The following is a 22,175-nucleotide window of genomic DNA, read 5'->3' on the forward strand; positions in this document are numbered from 1 at the left end:
TAGATCCTGTGTGTATGGACGAATATCCTCCAAAGAACATTGATGATTGTATAAAGTTTAGTTTTTTGCATATTGTACCATCTTAATCTCATGCTTTGTGTTTTTTTTATATGTTACTGTACTTGTGTTGAAAAGCAGTCATTCTCATGATAATCATCTCATCAATGGTGGCCACTGTGCACTGACATCCGACAAAACTTATCAATATTGTGCCATGATAGATCATGAGATGTGTGAAGAAACAGGTGGTGAGGGACCTCAGTTCATGTACTACTGCCACCTGGATCTGTGCTTAGCAACCAACCAGCACGCTTATATAAATATATTCCAGTGGCAATAAGTGTTTCAAAAAGGCATCTCACAAACGGTCTCTACTACTGCTTTGTAAAACTGTCACTATAAAGACTGAAAAAAATAAAACTTTTTTTACTACAGCTGTTGTAATGCAATGTGTGATTGAGTTGAACGTAAGTCATCACTGTACCATAATAGGTAAAGGTATTTCTGAAAGACATGCAATATGGTAAACAGAGTGAGTTTATGCTCCTACAGACATGTGGCTGCCATGTGTATTGTCCATACAAGTCATATTGCTATTATTAATCATCAGTCTGTCAGTGTTTATACAGTAAGTACAAAGTATTCACCTAGTAAAACTAGTATTCACTAATAAAACACATAATGTAAGTATAGCATCATACTGCAGTGCCTTATGGTCCTTTTTCAGTTATAAAACTGGTTATATAACACGTTGTCAACAAAATCAGTTTCTAAAAGAAATTAGAGTGCAGCTCATTATGCTCTTCATTTTGCTCAATTCATTTGTTTCCTGGCACTTGCACACAGTGAAGACCTTCCTTTCATTCTCTTCACGTCCTCGACTGATAATATTAATGTCGAGGAATCTGGGCCAAACTGCACAACTGGCAGATTTTTAGTCCTGCACTACATCCAGATTCTGTCTGGACGAACATCCTTGCGGTTATTTGGAGTTTCTTCTTGCATAAGAGCAGAAAGTTTGGGAAGATGTTGAGCAAGGATCAAGTACAGATGGTTGCCAGCACTCAGCAGGCTGATGACGTTTTCAGCACAGCTGCTGCATCACGTTGCTCCGTTCCTTCATCTGTCATTGGCTGAGTGTGTGCTGCAAGTCGTTATGTGTTATTCACTATATAAAATATCAATGAAACAAAGTGTTTTTCACTTCGGTGTCACATAGTAAAATAAATCATGTTTTTACCAGTAGAGTTAGAGTATGAATACATTTAGGAATGTGTCTTTGAGTAAATAGTGTTTTAACACATTCATGATGAGTGGACTTTCCCTGGATTAGACATGGAATGCTGGTGCTTTTGGTATTAAGCTTTATCTCACTTTCCTGCCGACAATAAGGAGGATTGAAGAGAAGGTTGCCGCCGTTTTATCTCTTGTTGCAGCTGCTCCTTCAAGGTGGACACCTGCATTGATACAGTGGGTGACAACACTCCATTTAATTACACCCCAAACCAGCCCATTCGTTGTGGCAGGGAATTAAAGTGTAAAACATTTTAACTTGAGAAAGACTTGTGTTAAAGCTTCAATGCAACATGAGGTGTGTACCTGCTCCTCCAGGCCTTTGACTCTGTGTCGGTGAGCTCGTTCTCTGGTGCCCAGTGTTCGCTCTACGTCCCTAAAGCTGGTCCTCAGTCTGTCCGCCTCCCGCTGGGCCTCGTCACGCTCCCTCACCAAACTCTCACACAGACTGTGTGACTGCTCCGTCTCAGCCAGCTGAGTCTACTCAAAACACACACACACACACACACACACACACACACAGACAGACAGACAGAGAAGGATAACTTTAGTTCAAAATCAGAACCCTTTTTCATGACAGATAGTAATGAATAAAGATGCAGCAATAATTTAGAGGGCAATTACACAAATATCCTTTGAAGTTCGATAAATATTACTATAAAGCTTTTTCTTTGCCAAATCACATTGGTCCCAAGCAAATGCTTGATGGCTTGTGAATTTCTGCTTTAGCTGATTAACACGGCAGCTTGGGAAAAGTTTTTCAATTAACAGTGAAATAAACAACTTTAATTCAGAGTTCTTAGGAACCCACTGTAGCTTTATTTATTTGCTTGTTTATAGAAAGTATGTGGTACATAAAAAGACATTTGTTTAGCATTATAAGATGGAAAAAAAGCCTCCCCAGAAATATCTAAGGGCTTTGGTTGAATCTTTGGTTTTTGAGTGAAGCACTAAAAAGAATGAGTGCTGCAGAGATGAAAAATAACTAAAAACAACTCTTGAATGCTTATTTTTCATGTGTAACAAGAAGATGTATCCGCAGCTGAAGGCACCATTTTTGTTTTTTTTTACAATGTTACAAAGACCTCACTTGACAATTACGGGACCTTTGGAAAATTTAAGGTGTAATGTAATGAATATTTAGAAAATATTGGCTGAAAAAACTGTTTATGGTCTCTCACTCACAGTGAGTTATTAGTTCACTGAATCTTACGAATTCTACATTAAGGCACATGCTAGCCTTTTCCTGTAAAATTCATTGAAGATGTTTTCTCATGAAACTATTAAAACCCCCCTTAATCCAGTCAGTGAAGACACAGCATTTCACACAATGTAAACAGCTTTTTAACTGGTGGTAAGTGGTTTAATAAGTGATGGGAAAATAATTTATACTCCATGAAAAACATATCAAGCTCAAACTATGGAATTCATTTGCCAAGTCAAAGACAGACGTTAAACAATTGTCTCACTGCAAAAGGTGTGAGTGGCCAATTAAAACGTTTGTTTGGCTTTGTCCTTCAGGAAAACATGATGGACTGCAGCTGGCTCAGTAACACTCAGAGGTGTGAAGCAGCTAAGAAAACAAATTCAGTGTCGCCAGTATTCACTCCGCTAACAGCAATTTGGTATAACTTCTAAGAGGTTTTTGCATTTATAATGCATGGTATGGTATAATAAAGGCAGGTAGGATTTCTGACAGATCTGTCAGTGTTGGTTTGCTCCCTACCTGCAGCATCAGTATTTGTTGCTGTGCTTCCTGCAGCTCCTGTTCAGTGGTGTTCAGAGAGCGATCCAAGCGGCTTTTCTCTGCAGACAGCCGCATGCTGCCTTCTTCAGTCTTGAGCTTCTGACGTTCAACCTGATGAAATAGACATGTAACCATGTGAGAGCAATTACAAAAAAATTCACTTCCCCACAGAGTAGCATGGCCGCACACTCATGTTTTCAAAGAAGCAGATGAAAGTTATTATTTTGATAGAGAAATTGGACCTTTACATATGGTATGAAAACTAGTGGTGAGCTCAGATGAGGACCAAGAGAGTAATTCTTGTCTTGTGTAGAAAAAACAAAATGTCCTGTATCCATCATTTGACAGAAGAATGAGGGCTCTAAGTGACCCAAATCAGACAAAAATTATTCATAGATCAAATATGTGTTTCATTTTCTGACCATCTATGACTCTAGTCAGGCAGCTGGATTCTTATGATATTGTGAAAGCCCGCGAGAATCACGGGATCACATATCACACAAAAGTCCATGTTGTCAGGCTTTAAGTAAGTGGCTTGTGTTCCAAAAGCAGTGCACCAAACCAATCACCGTCCAATGGGGACCTACTGGCAGCTACGGGCGTGGTTTAGGTGTGTATGATGGCTTTCCCCCCATGGCTGTTCTTTCAAAACAACAATGGCAGACGTGATAGACAGATGATTAATCCAATCACTTGCTACTCAGATGGTTCTAGGTTATCAAACCATCTGGCACGTCAGGTTATGACTATGGTACTCTATGACCTGAGGTGTATCATAAGGCATTGCTCACTGTGACCTAATAGGGTCACAAAGATATTTTGTGCCTACCCAACATTTGTCCATAAAGCACATGAACATAGATTTTTTTTTTATTCAGAGAATGATTGAATGAACCAAGGATGAATGAAACAATTGAATGAAATAAGATGTGCACAAGCTACAGTGCTGACCTTATCCAGTGTATTCCTCAGTGCATCCTTGTCTTTCTCTAGCCTCACAGCCTGTCTCTCAGCATCTTTTTTCTCCGTCTCAAGCATGGCGACCGCTCGCTGCAGTCCACGCAGTCGCTCCTCTACAGCGGCCCGCTCTGCTTGAGCTGATTGGGCGCTGCGCTGAGCCTCAGCGACACTGGCCGAGCGCTGACGCAGAGCCTGACGGAGAGAAGACAGATATCACATACAGAAACTTGACTCTAGAGAAGATAGAATGGCAACAGGCGAAGAACTTATAACGGCAGATGTTTTTAGACGACACAGAATATTTATCCCCCTCACCTCTTGAGTGTTGTTGAGGTCGGCCTCAACTTCCTCTCGTTTCAGCTCGCTCTGGTTCAGCTCGCTCTGCAAGCTTTGCACACGCTCAGTGAGGGCGACCATATTCCTTTTTGCCTCTACTAATGACGCCCGGGCTTCATCCATTCGTTCCTTATTGGAACAAAATAGTCAACACATCAGTATCCGCTTTTCATCTGCATTGTCCAAGGTATTTTTCCCCCTTCTATCTACCTCACCTGTAGAAGCCTTTTGTCCTGTTCCGTCACGCTGAGCATCTTCTGCAGAGCGGTCAGACGACTCTGTGTGCAGCTGTGAGAAGCCGCTGCCTCCTGAAGGCTCTTTTTGAGGGAAGAGGTCTTCTCTTGGAGTAGAGACTCGCCTTCCTGAGCTTTGAGCAGAGCTTGGCTCAGCCTCTCTACCTCTTTCCGGAGCAGAGACGCACAGACTTCTCTTTCTGCCACCTGCATTTTTTAGAAATCAAATTGATGTCTAATTAAGTCAGCAAACCAACAAAGAGAATAGAATTCATTAAACTAACATGGTGAACATTATACCTGCTAAACATCAGCATGTAAGCATTGGAACTGTGAACATGCTAGCATGTTGACCGTAGAGCCTCACAGAGCCGCTTGCGTGGCAGACAAGAGTAAGAGTCTACAGCCCGACAAACTTTTAAAAAAATGTTTTTTTTATGAGGAAAATTACTGACCCATAAAATACAGTATTTCTACAAGGCCAGGTAAATTCTGAGGAACATTAAATATATCATAAATTTACTTTCCTTTAAAAAAAACTGTGCATTTTAAGCCAGAAAAATCAGTTTAAGCACATAAAAGGACTCTGTATCCGCCTGCTGTACCTGTTTCAGTAGAGAGTCATGGCGCTCCTGGGAGGCCTGGCTGTCAGCCTCCCTGTCTCCCAGACTCAGTTTGAGTCTCTGCAGCTCCCCCTCCACACTGCGCCTCCCCAGCTCCACCCTGGTGGCCCGGGCTTCAGCTGCCTCCAGCGCCTCCCGCAGACGCTTCCTCTCTGCGTCCAGACGCATCTCAGCAGCACGCTGCTTACTCAACTGATCCTGTAGAGATGGAAGGAGGAAAGAGATGATTTTTAGACTAGCTGGTGGAGCAAAAGCCTTTGTTGTATAATGGAAACCTGAGTTTTAGACTCAGACCCAGGCATGCACAGACAGTCCAAAACACTGTTAGGCCAAACAGACACAAAGCACACACAGATGATCCACAGCTGTGTCTAAGCTCCAACACTACTTTGTCTCTTCATAAATCCTACCGAGACTTTAAAAAGAAAAACAAATAGAAATTTCCTTTCATTAGCACCCGCACGTTCAAAGTTCTGTCTATTCAGGCTCTTTGATGCTTTTTTATTACTTTCACTTTATGTTTCTGCTCCTCCTGTTGTCCAGACAGTGAAATATTTTTAAAGGTGCAAGCATTAAAAACAGACATATGGAGAGCTGACACGAGACACCCAAGAGGTGTGACACTATGTGTGTGGCATCTGTTGTTATTGCATATTGCCCTACTGTTGAGCGCTGCCATATGGCAATCAAGGCAGATCAGCGGTCACTGCTGTGCAAGCGACAGTACAAATACACAGTGTGTATATACATGCACACAAGTACACAAACATGGTTGTGTACCTGTGTATGTTTTTTATCCATCTCAGAAGCCTGCAGCGCCCGCTCTAAATCCTTCACCCTGTCAGTGAGCACTCTCCTCTCTCGGTCTCCTCTCCTCACAACCTCCTCCTGCTGCTGGAGCAAGATCTGAGAGGTGGTCAGACGCTCGTCCAGTCCACGCTTCCCTACAATCACACACAATAACACACATTAAAGATGGCTTTGTGATTATTACTTAGTATATTAGGGGTGGACGATTCAGCAAATGTCAATTCAATTTAATAATGATTTTTAGGCAAGACTTGATTCAAAATTATTTTTGAATTCTCAATTGAAAAAAACGATTCACAGTATATAAATATAGGTACTTTTCCCATGTGATAGTATACACGCCATTAAATAACTAAAAAATAAAACAAAAAATGTGAATCAATTTTTTTGCACACCTCTATAGTATATTGTTGAGTATTATTTTGTCTTTTGTTTGAGGATTTATCTTAGGAAACTACATGGACAGGTGTAACATGTTTGACCTTCTTGGTATTCCTGTAAGGTGTTTTGTAGGTGAGTGAGACGACTCAGAGCAGAGTCTCGTTGCCCCGTCAGCTCCTCCTGCTCCCGCTGCAGGGCCTCCAGCTGGCATCGAGCATCATCCTACAAAATCAGCGATAAACAAAGACTTGAACCATACACAAAAATAGCCTTAATTATTTATTATTGTTGTTTACTTTGTGATTTTTTTTTCCCCATTCCGTGCAGCTCTGTTACCCTTTCCCTCTGTGCCTCACGCAGCTCCTGGAGGAAGTCTCTCAGATCACTGCGCAGTGTGTCAGGGTCCAACTCTGGCTGAGGGAGAGGCAGCGGTGTATCCCCTCTCTCAGGAGACACTGAGCCTAAAGTATTGTCAGGGGTGCTTTCTCGACATTCTGTGAAAAAAATTTAATATAAAGAGTTGCAAAAACAGATGAACTGTTCTTATAGAGAGAGGAGGGATCACATTATACTGGATAAGAGATATGGCCCACTGGAATAGTTGCTATACTTTATACCTCAAGAATCTATTAAAAAAGACTTTAAGCAGCTAAAAGGAATCTTCTTTGAGACAGTCCTTAATGATAATTATGCTAAATTAGAATTATTTTTCTGGTTTCTTCAATTTCTGAACAAATATCTGAATAATGTGTTGCTGCTTACCTTTAGGAGGGGACAGCGAGCAGCGCAGGGGCGAAACGCTGTTGTAGCGTGACATAGTGGCTGGTGATGTGGAGCTCCCCCCCGGGCTTCTCCCCCCCGGGCTTCTCCCCCTGCCTCCCCTGCCGCCGGCTCCGATACCCAGAGTTCGCGTCAGTGCCGACTGAAGGCTGCTCAGACGAAACTCCAGGTCCCTCCTCCCAGCCTCGGCCCGAGTCAGCTCTGCCTCTGTGGCGGCCAGTCGGCCCTGGGCCTCGCTCAGCTGCAGGCTGGTCTGAGCAGCAGAGTCCTGAGCCACCTGAGCGCGCAGGGCCAAGTTCTTGGCTTCATCGTGCATCTTCTTCTCGCAGCCACGCGCCTCCTGCAGCTGAGCGGTCAGTTCTCTTTCGCAGCCCCGCCAGCCCGACTCAGTCTCCAGTAGGCGCTTTTGAGTCAAAGAAAGCTACATTGAAAAACAAAAGAATGAGAAATGATGACACAGCGACACAGCAAGGAAGCAAATCATGTCTTTTTCACTCTCCTCTACTCTCACCTCTTTTTTAAGCGATCAAATGTTCAGTATAGTCACACAGAAGTCACATTCAAAGAGTGAGTCCCAGAGCCCATCCTCACCTCTTTCTTGAGGGAGCCTCGAGCTGTTTCAGCCTCAGTTAACTTCTGTTTGAGGGTGAAAACCTCTTTTCCTCTCTCCTCCTCTCTTTGCTCCTCCAGCGACAGGCGAGTCTGCAGCTCCACCACCTCCCTCTCTCTCTGCTCCTTCTCTCCATCCAGAACCTTCAGCTGGAGCCAAGAAAGGCACAAAATTACAACACAGTCGCAAATGTGAAGCCTAGACTAAAAACAAAGTTTATTTCCAAACGTCACAGAGGTGTGAAGGAGGAAATGTCTGACCTGTCTGCGGAGCTCCTGGAGTTCTCGCCGCGCTTCGAGTCGTGACCTTTCAACTTCTCTCAGGCAGCTGCGCAGCTCTGCCACCTCCTTCTGATTAGACGACAGATTCTCCTCCAGCACAGCTAGCTTCTGCTCCTTCTCCTCACACTGTCGTTTCACACTGAAAACCGCATCACACATACTAAATGACTCAGACTTTTTTTTTTTTTTTACTCCGAACACTGCATTCCCGTCAACAGATACTTTCCCATTCATGTGAGTGTTTACCTAATTCTCTCTGTTTCTGCACTTCGTAGAGTTTCTCTTAGCTGAGTATTCGACTGGTTGAGAGTGTCTCTCTCTTTGGTGACGTCAGCGAGGCTGCGTCGCAGCTCCGTCCCCTCTCTTCTGTTTTTTTCTGCTGCGTCCTGAGTTTGGTTGAGGCGTCGTTCACTGTCCAACAGGTCCCGCCTCAGCTGGTCTCGAATCTCCTCGTTAGCTGAGAGCAAAGCTCTGCACTGATTGAGCTGGAGGGTAAAAGTCATGTGTGGTACAAGTGATGTAACCGAACAGACTCAAAATGTAGTGAATTATCTCATGACGCCCACTAGGAATGTTTTCTGCTTACTCGTTCACAGGATGTCTCATCACATTTTTCACTAAGATTTAAATGGAAGGGGACATACTCTTACCTTTATTCACCACACAAGATAAGGCATGTTTGTGCATTTTATGGTTTTGATCATCCCTCACTACATGTATGTTGATCCAAGAGTTGGTATTGTGTTTTAGTTTGTACACTTATTAACTGACTCTTCCACCTATATTATATGCAATTCACCTGCATTTCAACTCTTTTCAATGCTTTAACTTTAACAAAGCCAACGCTCAGACCACTTTCAGCCTGGCAAGAAAAAGCGCTGCCCTCCTTAACACATTAACTTGTTATTCAAACTGGGCTTTTTGGATTGTATTTGTATTTAAAATAACGCGCCCCCATCAACACATCCCCCTGCATTGCTTTAACACAGGGCCATTTTCTGTTAGCCTGGCATCGCCAGACTAATTTACAAATGTGTACCTGCCAAAGTACTGTATATGAAACATGAGCCTGCAAATTTGTCTGGTTTCCAGCGTAGTTTTCTGTCTGAATCCCTGCTTAATCTTTGACTCATTTCACTATGTGTATTAACACATTTTTGGTCATGAGCACATTTGATTTTCTTCAAAATGTTGCCATTTCTTTATTTCTAAAGGTGTACTGCAACTACTTTAATGACAATGACAAAGCACATATATGATTGTCACTATGTATATTTTGATGTATAAATCCCTAGAAATATTGTTATATTATGAAAACAAAAAAATCAAGGAATGTGCAGCCTCGGTGGAGGTATGTGCTCTCGGATTTGTTCAGTTTCGCTCTCATATTCCTACGTGTACAGCATTATCTACCTCTTTGAGAGCAACATCAGCACGTGACTGAAGATCAGTACAAATCTCTCGTAGACTCTGGAGTTCCCTTTCATGAACCGAAGCTGCATCCTCGAGGTGACAGCGAAGTTCCAGCAGCTCACTGGTCAGAGCCCCAACTCTAATCTGTGTTAAAAACATTATGCCATAACAAAAAAGTCTATTTAGAAACTGTACCTTGTACAAATTAATTCAACAACAACAGAAGATAACTTCACATCACCTGCTCCTGCTCTTTGGAATGAGCTGTTTCTCTCGACATCCGCTCGGCCTCCAAGGCTGCAGCTGACAGCTCAGCTTGCAGGGTGGACACCCTGTCCGACAAAACGGTTTTCTCTGCCTCTTTCAGAGAAAGAGCCTGGGATGACAGACAAGGTGTGGTTAACAAAAATACGTACTGGAGCTGAGCCATACTGTCTCTATACTGTAACTAATGAACTACTACTACTGATGACAGAAAGGACAATATGGTTGAGACATAATTATTATTATTAGGATTTTTCACAGTTTCTCAGAGACTTGAACTCTGTTCCAACCTGTTGTTTCTCAGTCTCTGCCTGCAGGAGACTCTGATCTCTGTCATGCTGGAGACTCCTCAGTTCATCCTGCAGCGCCTCTCTTTCTCTCCCAGCTCTGTGGAGCTGATCCTCCGCCTCCTGCCGGAGCCTCCTCAGAGTGCCCTCATGCTCCATCAACAGGCTGTGCCGCACCACTTCCTGTGGAAACGAGCCGCCAAGAACACAAAGACTAATTAAAGCTCATCAGCCTAATCCAAAAAAGTACAAATAGGTCTACAGACCTGAGTAACACTGAGCCACCCAACCTTCTGACCTTTTCTGAGACCAGCCTCTCCACCTCCTCCTGATGTTCAGAGATGGCCTTGCGTAAAGCCTGCTGGGCCTCTAGCTGTGCAGCATTTAGAGTCTGAGTCAGAGCCTGTTTCTCTCTCTCAGCCTGAGCCAAAAAATTATCCCCATCCGAGCGTACACGCCTCAGTTCAGCTGGAAATCCCATCGAGGACACATCAAGAAGATGAAAACACAGGACTCAATCATTGGGTTCTTCACATCATATTCTGTCATATTACTGATTAACCGTCTTTCCCATTACACCAAACATCTTCACTTTAGCTTTTAAAAAGGCATATTTGTGTCTAATTCTCAAATCAAAATCCTCTTCTCTCTTTGCATCAGTATACTTTGTCCCTCACCTGCTGCAGTCTCACAGCGGACTCGAAGGTTTTGGTTGTCCGTCTCCAGCTGCTCCCTACGAGACTCCACCTGAACAAGTTGCTGCTGCACCTCGAACAGACTGGTTTCCAAGGACTCCCGCTCCGACCTGCAGAGTTAGAAACACAGGTTACACACACACGCACACACACGCACGCACGCACACACACACGTATGTATACACACCTGAAAGCAGCCAGTTCCTCTGACAGAACAGCGTTTTCTCTCTCAGACGCCGTCAGTTGGACTACCAGTGCCGCTTTGTCCCGGGCCAGGTCTGCCCGACCGCGGCCAGCTTCCTCTAATGCCACCTCGTTTCTCTGGCCATCTCCTTTGGCAAGACTCAACTCTGATCCCAGCGAGGTCACCTCGCCACAAAGCTATCAACAAAAGCCAAAAAAGAAAACGTGAGTGACAAAAAACAATCAAGAAATGAAATGAACACATATAAACAGTAAAATGTCTTTCCATGTTACTGACAGTTCCCATGGCTTTTTTAGCCAAACAAACATCTAGTTTGGGACCTTTAAATGATGATGTATTATCTATTTTTTTGTACCTGGGTGACTTTCTCCTGCAGCTTAAATCTCTCAGCCCGGAGACTCTGGAGCTCGGCCTCCATCCCCACCCGGCTAAGCTCGGCGTCCGCCAGTGACTGGTGAAGCATGATGCGGGCAGAGTCCAGCTCCAGCCGGTCCTGCTCCAACCGGACCAGCTCATCTCTTATGGTCAACTTCTCTTGCTCCGCCTCCCGTTTCTGAGCCTGCAGAAGGGTCTTCTCTTCCTCCAGCTAAGAGAAAGAGTAAAGGGTGAGACTTTGAGAGGAAGCTGAGACGTTCCAATTAATTTACTTTGGCTCTTTAGGTTAGATTCTTCACAAAACTACTGTAACCAAGGGCAACATTTTGAATGAGCTCTTATCCCCGTTTGTTGCATTCGTTATCAAGACTATGAGACACACAAAATATGGATAAATGGAGACAGATACGGGGTGTAGTGTTGGATCAACACTTAAAAACACTTTAGCCAACTTTAGCAGCAACCACACAACGTAGTGAGACCCACTACAGGAAGGAGGTCTCTCAACTGGTGTAGGGATAACAACCTCCTCCTAAACGTTGTTGATTGATTTCCAGAGAGGCCACACCCCTCTCACAACCCCCACTGACCATCAACCCTGCTGCTGGGGAGAGAGTGACATCAGTGAGGATTTATCCTGGACAACAAACACTGCATCACTGGCCAAGAAGTCCCAGCGGCACCTCTATTTCCCATGCAAGCTGAAGAGAGCAAGTACCACCGCCCCCCCATCATGCGCTCCTTCTACCGGGGCACCATTGGCAAAAAGCTTCATTCACCAGGCTGTCAGGACGCTCAACACCCTCCCCTCTCTCCCTCCCCTCACCTCTGCCCTTGGTTTTGCCTTTCACTTACCTGGAGAATGTAGTTGTTAAGTTCAGTTTTGTCCTGGGCCATTCCCTCATTCATGCTTCCCATTTTGGCCAGAGAGTCCCTGAGAGCTGCATCCTCAGACTGCAGCTTGTTGAGCAGCATAGAGAGCTCTGCATTTCTGCCTTCAGCCTGGAGGGGAAAGGTCAGACACAAGATAAGAACACAGATTATTAAATCTGCATAATGTTAAATGAGCAAAAAGTTGACTTCTCTTACCCGAGCAAGTGCTTCAGAGAGTTGGGCTCTCTCCTGCTCCAGCAGCTGCCGCTCAATCTCCCACTGCTGGTGAGTCTCCCTCACTGCGGACAGCTCTCCACGCTGAGCCGAGGCTCGACTCTCACTCTGATCCCACTGCTTTTGTCTGTAGCAAAAAAATATGCATGCAGTTTTTTAACAAAACATTTTAGGGCTACTAATGAGATGCTCAGTAGGTACTGTTTGAGCAGCACAGAGTGCTAAGGGCCCAGTAAAAGGTGCAATACAGTCTATTTTTAAGAAAATGAAACATTGCAACAGCAGATGTCATAAGCATTGTAATATCAAATCTGTTGGGTTTATACATACTGTACATGAAAGTAGTGGGGCTCAGTGAACTGAGTCAGCTGGCTTGTCTGATATGTGAAAAATGAATTTCAAGGTGTGCTTGAAGAGATGGCATCAGATCTGTTGACCAGTGTTTGGGGTTGTGTTGGTAAAGGAGGTCAAGAGGGGTTTATAAATAAAGATCTCTCTGCATAGGAAGCTAATACAGATACAGTATAATAAATGGCTTCCTACGGGCATATGCACTGTGTGTTGGCTGCACAAGGCTTTGTGGATTAGCGTCCACATCGCATACACTTAATCACCATCAATCAGACTACTTACATCCTCTGAGTCTCTGCCTTTGCCCGCCCTCTCTCCTGAATGGCAGCCTCTTTCTCCTCCCGCTCGTGATCTCGCTCTCGCTGTGTGGACGCCACAGTCAGCTGAAGCTTCTCACAGTCCATCTGCAGGATCTGGTTGCTGTTCTGTGCTGCCTGCACGGCCTTCTCCATGCTCACCTTCTCACTGGAATGTTCATAAGAGAACAGTTATAGTTATTTACACAAAAAGATTTCAGGAAGAGAAGCAGATTTTAAAAAGGTGATGTACTGTAATGGTCTGTAAACCTGGCCAGAGTGTCTCTCTCCTGCTTCAGGCGGTCCTTCTCTCTCTGTGTAGTCTCCCGCTCTCTCTGAGCAGCATCCTTTTCTCTCTGCAGAGCTTGGTTTCGCTGTTCTGCATCTCTTTTAGCCAAATCAGCCTCTGAAAGCTGCTTGCGCAGCTGTTGAACCGAGGACTGGGCAGAAAGCAGACGCCCTCGAACATCCTGCAAACAACACAAGTGGGATCACTTACCTCTAGTGAGTAGTGGTAGATAGCTGCTTAGGTTAGAGCAGTGATTCCAAACTTTTTCACATGAAGGACCCCTAAACTGACACCATGGATCTACTATTTGATAAGATTTTGTCCCAGATTCCTACATCTGATAGAATTTTAGTTTTTAGATGTTTTATTACAGAAAGTGTATGAAACCCATGTTCAAAGTAGTTATACATTCTGTTATGCTGGTGCTACTTAGGGCTGGAAATATTGTCACATAATGGTGAAAAAAGAACTCCCTTTTTTGCTGGGACCTCCTGGATTACCCTCAAGGACCCCACTTTGTGAACCACTGATTTAGAGGACTGCTGTTACTGACTCTTTCCAGGCGGGAAGTAAACAATCATAGTCCCCTCTGTCTCTGTAATTATTGTCTAAAATCTGTGAATATTGCACTTCTCAATACATGTGCATCACGATAACCTGTATTAAAGTATTATTATGAATACACACAGTTCTTGTAAAATCAGCATTATTTTTAGTTGTCTCTTTAACGTTGGTACGTTAAATGTCAACACAAAATTAAAGCACAATATCACCAGTGTGCTTTCTTGCTGAGAAAATTACTGTACTCATTTGGAATGAATGATTTGAAATGTCACCTGCAGCTGGAGCGTCTTGTTTGCGACTGCAGAGCGCAAAGCTGACAGCGCCGCCTCAGGGAGAGGAGCCAGCGAGGAGGGCCGAGGGGGAGAGGACGACCTGCGAGGAGAGGGGGAGCGCTGAGGGGAGAAGCCGCGGATCAATGCTAGCAGCGGAGCCCCGGTGCTGTCCTGATCTGCCTCGGATGATGACTCTCCATCGGACAAAACAGTCTACAAAAGAAAATTTAAATGAAGCACTCCCATTCTTGTGATGTGAAACTGTGTGCATATGTGTAGTTGTTTACCTGAGCGATGTCCCACAGGGTGTCCAACAGTGTCTCAGTGTGAGCTTTCATCACCTGCATGTCAGTCTCCTCGTTGTCACTCTGCTCCTGAAGGAAAACATAAGGAAGAACAGACACCTCAGTCACTTTGAGGAGGAAGATTAATGCAACTGAAAAAGAATTACAGCCTTCTTGTCAATAGACCAATGAAAAGACCAAAAGCTTTAATGTGTTAGTCCTTTCCCCAATACTTTCTGACTTCCCTGTCTACAAGTCAATTTGTTGTTAATAAACACACACTGTATTTTAAGGAGACTTTCAGCTTCGGATTGATGCAAATTTGGAGGAACAGTGAGTGTGTGCGTTGTCAGTCAGTACAAAAGTGTTGCTCATTGATGTTTTTAGTATCCTCTCACCTCAGCCCTCCTCATTAGGATGACAATTTCTCGGTCTCTCTCTTCAATTTGGCCCTTTAGTTTCTCAGCCTCTCGCACTGAATCTGACAACCTGAAAGTCAACACAAAGGGAACAGATTAAAAGGCCTTCATGCAAATGTTTAATTTATAACAAACCTGTAATAGAGCTAAACCCAGTCACTGACCTAACGTTGAGCTCACTTCTCTCTGCGTCTGTTCTGGTCTGAAGATTCATCATCTCAGCCACTCGTTCTCTTAGCTTCTGCTCGAGCTGAACCCGCAGAGCTTTCTCCTGCTCCAGGGCCTGAGCTGCTTCCCCCTCCCGGGTATGTAGGGTGGCAGACAGACTTGCACAAGACACCTGAGCAGAGTGGGACGTCCGAGCCAGCTCATTACGCATATCTGACAGGTCCCTGAGATTGGAGAGAGATTGACACAGAAAGGAAACTGTTAGTACCATCAAAGATGGCCCCATTCTATTTTCTTTATATATGCTGTCCTTAGGGGCTATTATAGGAAAGCACAACCTGTCTTTTCATTGTTACGCAGACAATTTGCAAATCTATCTGCCTATGAGAGCAAATGACAGTCTCGCACTAAACTCCCTGCTTAGTTGTATCACTTATTATGAAGTGATACAACTTAATACTTCTTATTAAGTCATGGTTTTCCGAAAACTTTCTTAATTTTATTGAAGATAAAAATGGAGTTTATTATTTTCAGTACTTCAGGCATGCAAAATGGTCCAGCTTTGAGTTTGGGAGCTCTGGCATCTTACAATACAAGCTCTCAAAAACAATGGGAGTTAGTTAAGCCTTTCCTTAGCAGGCACGACCTAGTAAAGGCCATTCATGCTTTTATTAGTTCAAGGTTGGACTACTGTAATGCTCTTTATGTTGTTCTGAATCAGACGTCCATCTCACATCTTCAACTTGTGCTTTTTAACAAATACATCTAGACGTGCACATATCACTCCCGTTCTCTACACCCTGCAATTGGCTCCTGGTACAACAAAGTCCCAAGGTCCAAAGGTCCCGGTATAAATGGTGGGGTGATCAGGCTTTTGTATTTGCAGCCCCGAGACTCTGGAACACATTACCCCCTGATATTCACACTATTACAGATGTTGCTCTTTTTAGGTCCAAACTCAAAACGTATCTGTTTAATCTTGCTTTTAAGACGTAGCAGTGGTGTGACAATTTCGTTCTTCTGTTTCTTTGTAATCTTTTCAGATTTTACTGTTTTCTATGTTCACTTTTTCTATTGTACGATATGTGTTTTTACTCTTGGTTTCTGATGTTAAACACTTTGGATACCTGCTGGTTGCTGTAAAGTGCTGTTTTAATACATTTTTGATTGATTGATTGATTGACTGAAAGATTCAAATTACAATCAAGAAAATGGCATCATGTGGCAAACAGTTGACAAATTGTTGACCTTTCAGTGATGCTCTTCAGTTCACAGACATGCCGCCGAAACCCGACTACTTGCCGCCATAGCGTCAGCAGTCGACTGTGCTCAGTACTGAAGTAACTGTTGAAAGACTGAAAGGAAATAACATGTCAATTATCTTTAAATTGTTCTCCATTTAAATTCTTTTACTGTTTTGTAAGCATTATTCTATCACCTCCTCTTCTCTCCTCCAGTCAGACTCCTTTTGTTCCAGTTCCTCCCTGGCTTTCGTCCAATCAGCAGTGAGCCTGCGGATGTCCTGACTGAGAGCCTCATTGGCAAAACTGGCCTGCTCTAGCTGCTCTCTCAGCATGGCATTCACCGCAGACAAACTGCTGCTCCTGAAAACACACGGCAGACAAACAAGTTATGTTGACAGAGCAATTAAGCATAAACAAATGATACTGTGTGTCATGTAATCAGTCACCTCTGCTGTTCTTCCTCCAGACGGATTAAAGCGTCCTCCAGGTTGCTGCTTGATTCGTCTCGATGACAGCCATTTGAGGATTCACTGTGGCTCTGAATGAGAAGATGTATGTATGCATGTAAATGTTTATTTGTGGAAAGTTAATGTCGTCTTTCTGAGAGTCAAAATCAATAAACGCCACTCACACTTAACCTTTGCTTCTCCAACTCTGAGGACCGCTCCTGCACCATCTGCTCTAGATCCCCACACCTCTTTTTGTACTGAAGTACCTAAAAGTAGAAAGAAAACTGTTACTGACATGTAATATACCTGAAGACTACATTTCAGTTGAAGACAGAGTCAAACAATCATACCTTGGCCTGCAACTTCTGCACAAGCTGGGCCTGCCTCTGCTGACCCTCCTGGTACGCACTGAGTTTACGCTTGTAGGCCGCCTGCTCCTCATCCAGCCGCCGGCGTAAATCCACGTTCTGCTGTGCCAGGCTGCGTGAGTCCGGTGAATCATGGTCCCCGTCTCCCGTCTCAAAACGCAGCGCCTGCTCCAGCTGTGGGTTTAATGAAAAGTAAGAGGCAGGGGGTGATGTTTGTTTCACAGATCTACACAGGGCTGCCATGCTGTTAATTTAAAATACCCACCTACACGTACAGTAAACTCCAGCGTACTTAGTATTTGAGATTGAAAGATCATTTGTGACCTTGAAAACATCAACAAACAATCTCACCACAGTCATTACAGTACTCATCCATTTAGTAGCTGTTCTTGAGCTCTAGGATCAAATAGATACTGAGGGCAACACATGGTTATTCTTTAGGTAAATGTTCTAAGTCAGTGCTCTTTTTATGCAACAATTATGTGTTCTTATGAACAAAAGGGCACCATTTTCAAGAGAAATTACCCCAGTCTTTAAGAAATATTCCCCACTACTTCCCTGATATTTAACATATGCCCAAACTAGAGAATATTCAGTAATATCAGGCTTACTTTAAAACCTACAAGCCCCTTACTCAGTCTTTTCAGTTTATATGGATCTATAAGGAACGTTGTAAATGTTTAATACTCAAATGTAGTATGTGTATTATAAATAATAAAGTAGAGGACAGTGATAGCAGAGATTTTACACGTTCACACCATATTGTTTTCAGGACCATAGTTTTGCTGTACTCATACTGTAGTTGTAGCGCCAGTAATGTGAACTGTTCCTTTTTATCCCATATTCTTGGTGTTTTTATGCATATTGAAGTACTAATTAGGACTACATGTATAATAAGAATTTCTTATTCCAACAGCAGAAAACAAAGTTGCAGCATCCCAGTGTGACTAACCCCTATTTACTTTAATTACAATAAATTAAATAGGTTGGAAAAGAAAAAAGGTCTAAAGCCACTCACTTACTAAGTTAAGTCATATTTGGTACAAGGAGAGAAAAGCAGTTATCTCAACAGCCTACAAGACGGTTTGATATTATTTTTACAGTAATATTTTATATTTTACAGTAGCCTAATTTATGACATTTTATCAAGTATCTTATTTATCTAAAGGAACTTCACCCGAGCTGGGATATGTTTCTGCATGGAGACCTGCATGTTTCCTTCAGTAATGTTCAACCCAAAATTAGATGTGTGGCGCCCACCCACCACTACACATGCTCCCGTCTCCACCGAACCCCCCTGTTTACAGTCACCCAGGGTGACAGACGCCATGGCAACATTCCACTTCAGCTCATTCCAGCCCCATCACCTGGGAGACCAGCAAATTTCAGACAAAGAAAGGCCAGGGAAATACTGAAATGGGAAAACAGCGAAGTGCAACAGCATTGGCAAGAAACCTTGTGTATTTTGAACCTCTTGAGATTTAAATTTGAATACAAAGAGGGGATATGAGGGTCAATCATGTGTAGAGCCCATGATACTTGATCTATGTAGTTTCTCTCATCCAATTCTCAAATCATTGTTCTTATTCTGCCCATCAAAGTGCCAGTTGCTGTTGTCCTGGGGTCTTACCCTCTCACTAATTGCACTGTACTTGATGGCAAGCTCGTCTCGGTCGGCTCTGCTGTGTGCAAGCAGGTCCTCCAGTCTCGCCAGCTCTCCCTGCAGCACCCGGTTCTCCTCCTGGAGGGACATAACAGAGGACATGGCCCCGGCTGCTGAGCGAGAGGGCAGACGGAGACAACGGTCAGGCCAAGAAAAGTGTCAAAACATACATTTGATATATTGGGAGAGCCGAATGTTGCCACTTACAGCTATCATTGAGGTTCTTTGTGACAATCTCTCGTACTCGTGCAGGTAGACATGTAGGGGGGGCCTCTGCTGAAGAACCCCGGACTGTTAGCCTCTTCTCCTCAGACAGAACACTCTCCTCCAGCCTCTGATGTACACAACACAGACATGCTTTACATTTGAGACATTTAGAAAGACAATAAACCACGAGAGACAAAAAATGACCAAGCAATGACAGAGTATTACTCCATATACAGGAAACATAACAATACATAATAATCTAGGTGATGATGTGTTTGAAAAGTGCCACAAATATACCATCTTTTTCTGTTTTAATTGTATTTGGTCTTATTTGTTCACTACCATTGCCATTCTGTAATATGCAATGTTAAACCTTCCCATGTTCAGGTAGTCAAGACGTTAAGCATAACAATATGTGGAAGAGCTAGACAGTAAAATAAAAATTCAATGTTCTGCAAATCCCTTGCACACCATATGGACAATGATACAGTATCTACCTGCAGTAACACTGCTATTTCCAACGTACACTGTGAAATGAATGCTTTTCCAAATAAAAAATAAAATAAACTAAATAAACGAAAAGTGCCAAAAGACCAGGTGCCACGACAAACCTGCTGTTGCATGACAACACAATATCAACACAAAAAAGCTCTCACATAAACCACCAGCTTTATTCATCACATCACACAGCAGTACTGTATGTTAAGCGATGGGGTGGAGGAAGGCCCGGTGCACCTCACCTGTATCACAGACTCCAGTTTGTCGGAGTCTGTGTCTGGGTTTTCCGCAGCGCTCATCGCAGCGGCAGCAGATAGTTAAAACTCTCCAGTGAACAGGATTAACTCCGAGTGAATGCGACGTCTTCACAAACTGAACTGTCGATCTGTTGAAGTCCAGCAGGTGCGATACCGAAGAACAACTCCCAGCCTGAACCCGGTTGGGCGTTTGATGCTGTCGGAGCCGAGAAAGTTGGTCGCAGAGCAGCAGAGCAGAGTGTGCCCGTCCTGTCGCTTCCTCCGGTAGACAGGCACGGATTGAGGAGAGCAGGATTAACAGGGTTTAAAGATTCACACCCCTCCACCTCCTCCACTGCTCCACTCTCAGTGCTCGCATTTACAACCCTCCAGACCAAACCACTGCTATTCAACTGCACAATAAAGATAAGCCCAAGTCAAACTGTAATGGCCCTATAAGACACTCTACGAAGAAAATATATATATATATATATATTTTTTGACCATCGTTTTTTAGGTTGCAAAGAAAAACATATTATAGATTTTCAAAATAAAATTTAGAGTAGGGGAGGTCGGGTTCAAAGTTTTGAGAGCAAATAAGTAGGCTACAAAGATCATTGTCTTCGCAATTTATGACGGCAGGTGTTCTCCATGCATTAAGATACAAGTTTCTAAATAATTTTAACTTTGCATAATCAGTAAAGTGAGGGTTGCAAATACTGCCAATTCCATTGAGAATCAACAGGCCAGGTCTTTTGCAAAAACAATCACAGCAACAAACACAGCACAGCACAACAAACCGTTGTCTATAGTCAACAACGTGTATAAGTATGTTAAATCTATTTTCTGAGGGGAAACAAACAAATCGTTTGCAGGTTTGCTGTTTTTCACTGTCAATTTTTTTTCTTCTTTTTTTTCAATTGAGAAAATATGCTGCTGATTCATCACAAATAAAAAAAATCGTTTCATGATGAAATGATTCTATTTGAATCAAAATTCAAGCTATACCGATTCAAAATCGACTGATAGGATTCCAAAAATCGATTCATATATATTTTTTTTAATTGTATGTTACTGCAATCACATGATAGATAGATACATGGATGCATATGAAAAGTAACTACATTTACATACTGTGAATCGTTATTTTAATCGAGAATAGTTTTTGAAACAATGATCGATATTGAATCGAATCGTGACATTTTCTGAATTGTACAGCCCTACTTTACAATGGTGTGCACTTGGTAGTTTTTGATTGAAGGAAAGGCTTGACCCTGTTCTTCACTAAAACATAATTGCAGTAGGCCTACTACTAATCATGCAGCATGTTTAAAAATATATAAGAATAATGTCACAGTTGCCTAAACCATAAGGCTTTAAAACACTTTCAAAACAATAAACTCATAATAAAAACTGAGCTACCTAAAGATGTTAAACTATAACACAAACATTAAACATGCGGGGGTCTGCATTGTTTGGATTGTCATAGTTACTGACAAGAGGGTCAATACCAGACCCCCAGTACAGCCTCACACACGCCCACGCCCACGCACACACGCACGCACACACACACACACACACACACACACACACACACACACACACACAACCACAGTCGTCACAGTTGTAAAAGATAATGCTTTGTGATGATTACATACTAACTGCTGAATTTTTATCTGTCCATGTGATGTGAGTGACAAGGCTGCATAAAATGAATCACAACCATGAGAAACTTTGAATGGCTTAACATCTGTGGCGCCCTCAGCTGGCCTGTTAGTAAAAGACTGGCATTGATTTCATGGTTTGCGAGATATGTGAGCCAAACAACTGGTGAAATACACACCTGTTGATATTTTATCTTTCCTCTTCCACACACCCAACCCTAGTGCAGCCCAACTGATGACTTCTTACTTCAGCTTTTCTGTTTACCACCATCTACATGCAGCCAAAATTAACTGAATAAACAGGAATCATCCACAACTGCTTCCTCTTCTGGTGTTAACTTTAACACTTCACTTCCAGACACATAAAACGAAAATATCATCTTTATCCAGATCTAAAAAGACACGCCCAAGTTTTCAAAAGTCTGTCAGGAGTTGGAGGCGGGAGGAAGAGGAGAAGGGGGGGGGGTTGCACGTTAAACTGTGCAGCATCCGGGCATATTAAATCGATTATGAAGTGTTTCATAGCAGCAGAGACGGGGATCCAAACACAAACGCGCTGCTATGGAAACAACCGCCTGCATTTCAATACTTTATGCTGCGATATTCATCCACATTATGTTGTGGTGCTACGCGGTGAAAACATTCACTTCCCTGTTTGATTAATATTCTCACCTCGACAGATCGGTTTGAAGAGCGTTATCCTGCCGTCCCTCCATTTTTCTGAGCGGTTAGGAACATTACAGAGGCAGAAACAAACCTCATCCACAACAGTTATAGATGCTATGGAGTTACTAATCTAACTC

General features: G+C 43.1%; 1 protein-coding gene across 6 annotated transcripts; it reads right to left on the reverse strand.

The window, feature by feature from the left end:
- Window positions 1-56: 56 nt before the first annotated feature.
- LOC117943243 (rootletin-like) lies at window positions 57-22,164 on the reverse strand. Of its 6 annotated transcripts, none has more exons than XM_034869241.1 (37): window positions 22,045-22,164; window positions 18,975-19,101; window positions 18,735-18,880; window positions 17,087-17,278; window positions 16,919-17,002; window positions 16,734-16,825; window positions 16,482-16,647; window positions 16,292-16,398; window positions 15,040-15,267; window positions 14,855-14,945; window positions 14,460-14,546; window positions 14,173-14,385; window positions 13,318-13,517; window positions 13,034-13,216; window positions 12,383-12,527; window positions 12,149-12,295; window positions 11,274-11,504; window positions 10,901-11,094; window positions 10,696-10,823; window positions 10,317-10,486; window positions 10,022-10,201; window positions 9,709-9,843; window positions 9,468-9,611; window positions 8,301-8,539; window positions 8,034-8,193; window positions 7,755-7,922; window positions 7,146-7,584; window positions 6,720-6,877; window positions 6,485-6,605; window positions 5,973-6,136; window positions 5,175-5,390; window positions 4,552-4,776; window positions 4,309-4,465; window positions 3,992-4,194; window positions 3,020-3,151; window positions 1,600-1,773; window positions 57-1,457 (listed from the first exon to the last, which is right to left on the reverse strand). In XM_034869241.1, exons 3-37 carry the CDS (start codon window positions 18,867-18,869, stop codon window positions 1,371-1,373), a joined length of 5,895 nt encoding a protein of 1,964 aa, XP_034725132.1. In that variant the 5' UTR covers window positions 18,870-18,880; window positions 18,975-19,101; window positions 22,045-22,164; the 3' UTR covers window positions 57-1,370. The 6 variants fall into 6 exon arrangements, with proteins under 6 accessions (XP_034725132.1, XP_034725131.1, XP_034725128.1 ...); XM_034869240.1 differs by having other exon boundaries at window positions 18,735-18,877; window positions 22,045-22,152; XM_034869237.1 differs by lacking the exon at window positions 22,045-22,164 and adding an exon at window positions 19,715-20,033 and having other exon boundaries at window positions 18,735-18,877.
- Window positions 22,165-22,175: the final 11 nt, after the last annotated feature.

This window comes from Etheostoma cragini, chromosome 4 (assembly GCF_013103735.1).
Source record: "Etheostoma cragini isolate CJK2018 chromosome 4, CSU_Ecrag_1.0, whole genome shotgun sequence".
In the NCBI taxonomy this organism is placed as follows: Eukaryota; Metazoa; Chordata; class Actinopteri; order Perciformes; family Percidae; genus Etheostoma; species Etheostoma cragini.

Coding starts and splice junctions, on each gene's coding strand:
- LOC117943243 (XM_034869236.1), bottom strand. CDS start 19,771: ATGAGCGCTGCGGAAAACCCAGACACAGACTCCGACAAACTGGAGTCT. Junction 14,547..14,854: donor TCCTAATGAGGAGGGCTGAG/GTGAGAGGATAC, acceptor GTTTTCCTTCAG/GAGCAGAGTGACAACGAGGA. Junction 4,466..4,551: donor AGGACAAAAGGCTTCTACAG/GTGAGGTAGATA, acceptor TGTTCCAATAAG/GAACGAATGGATGAAGCCCG.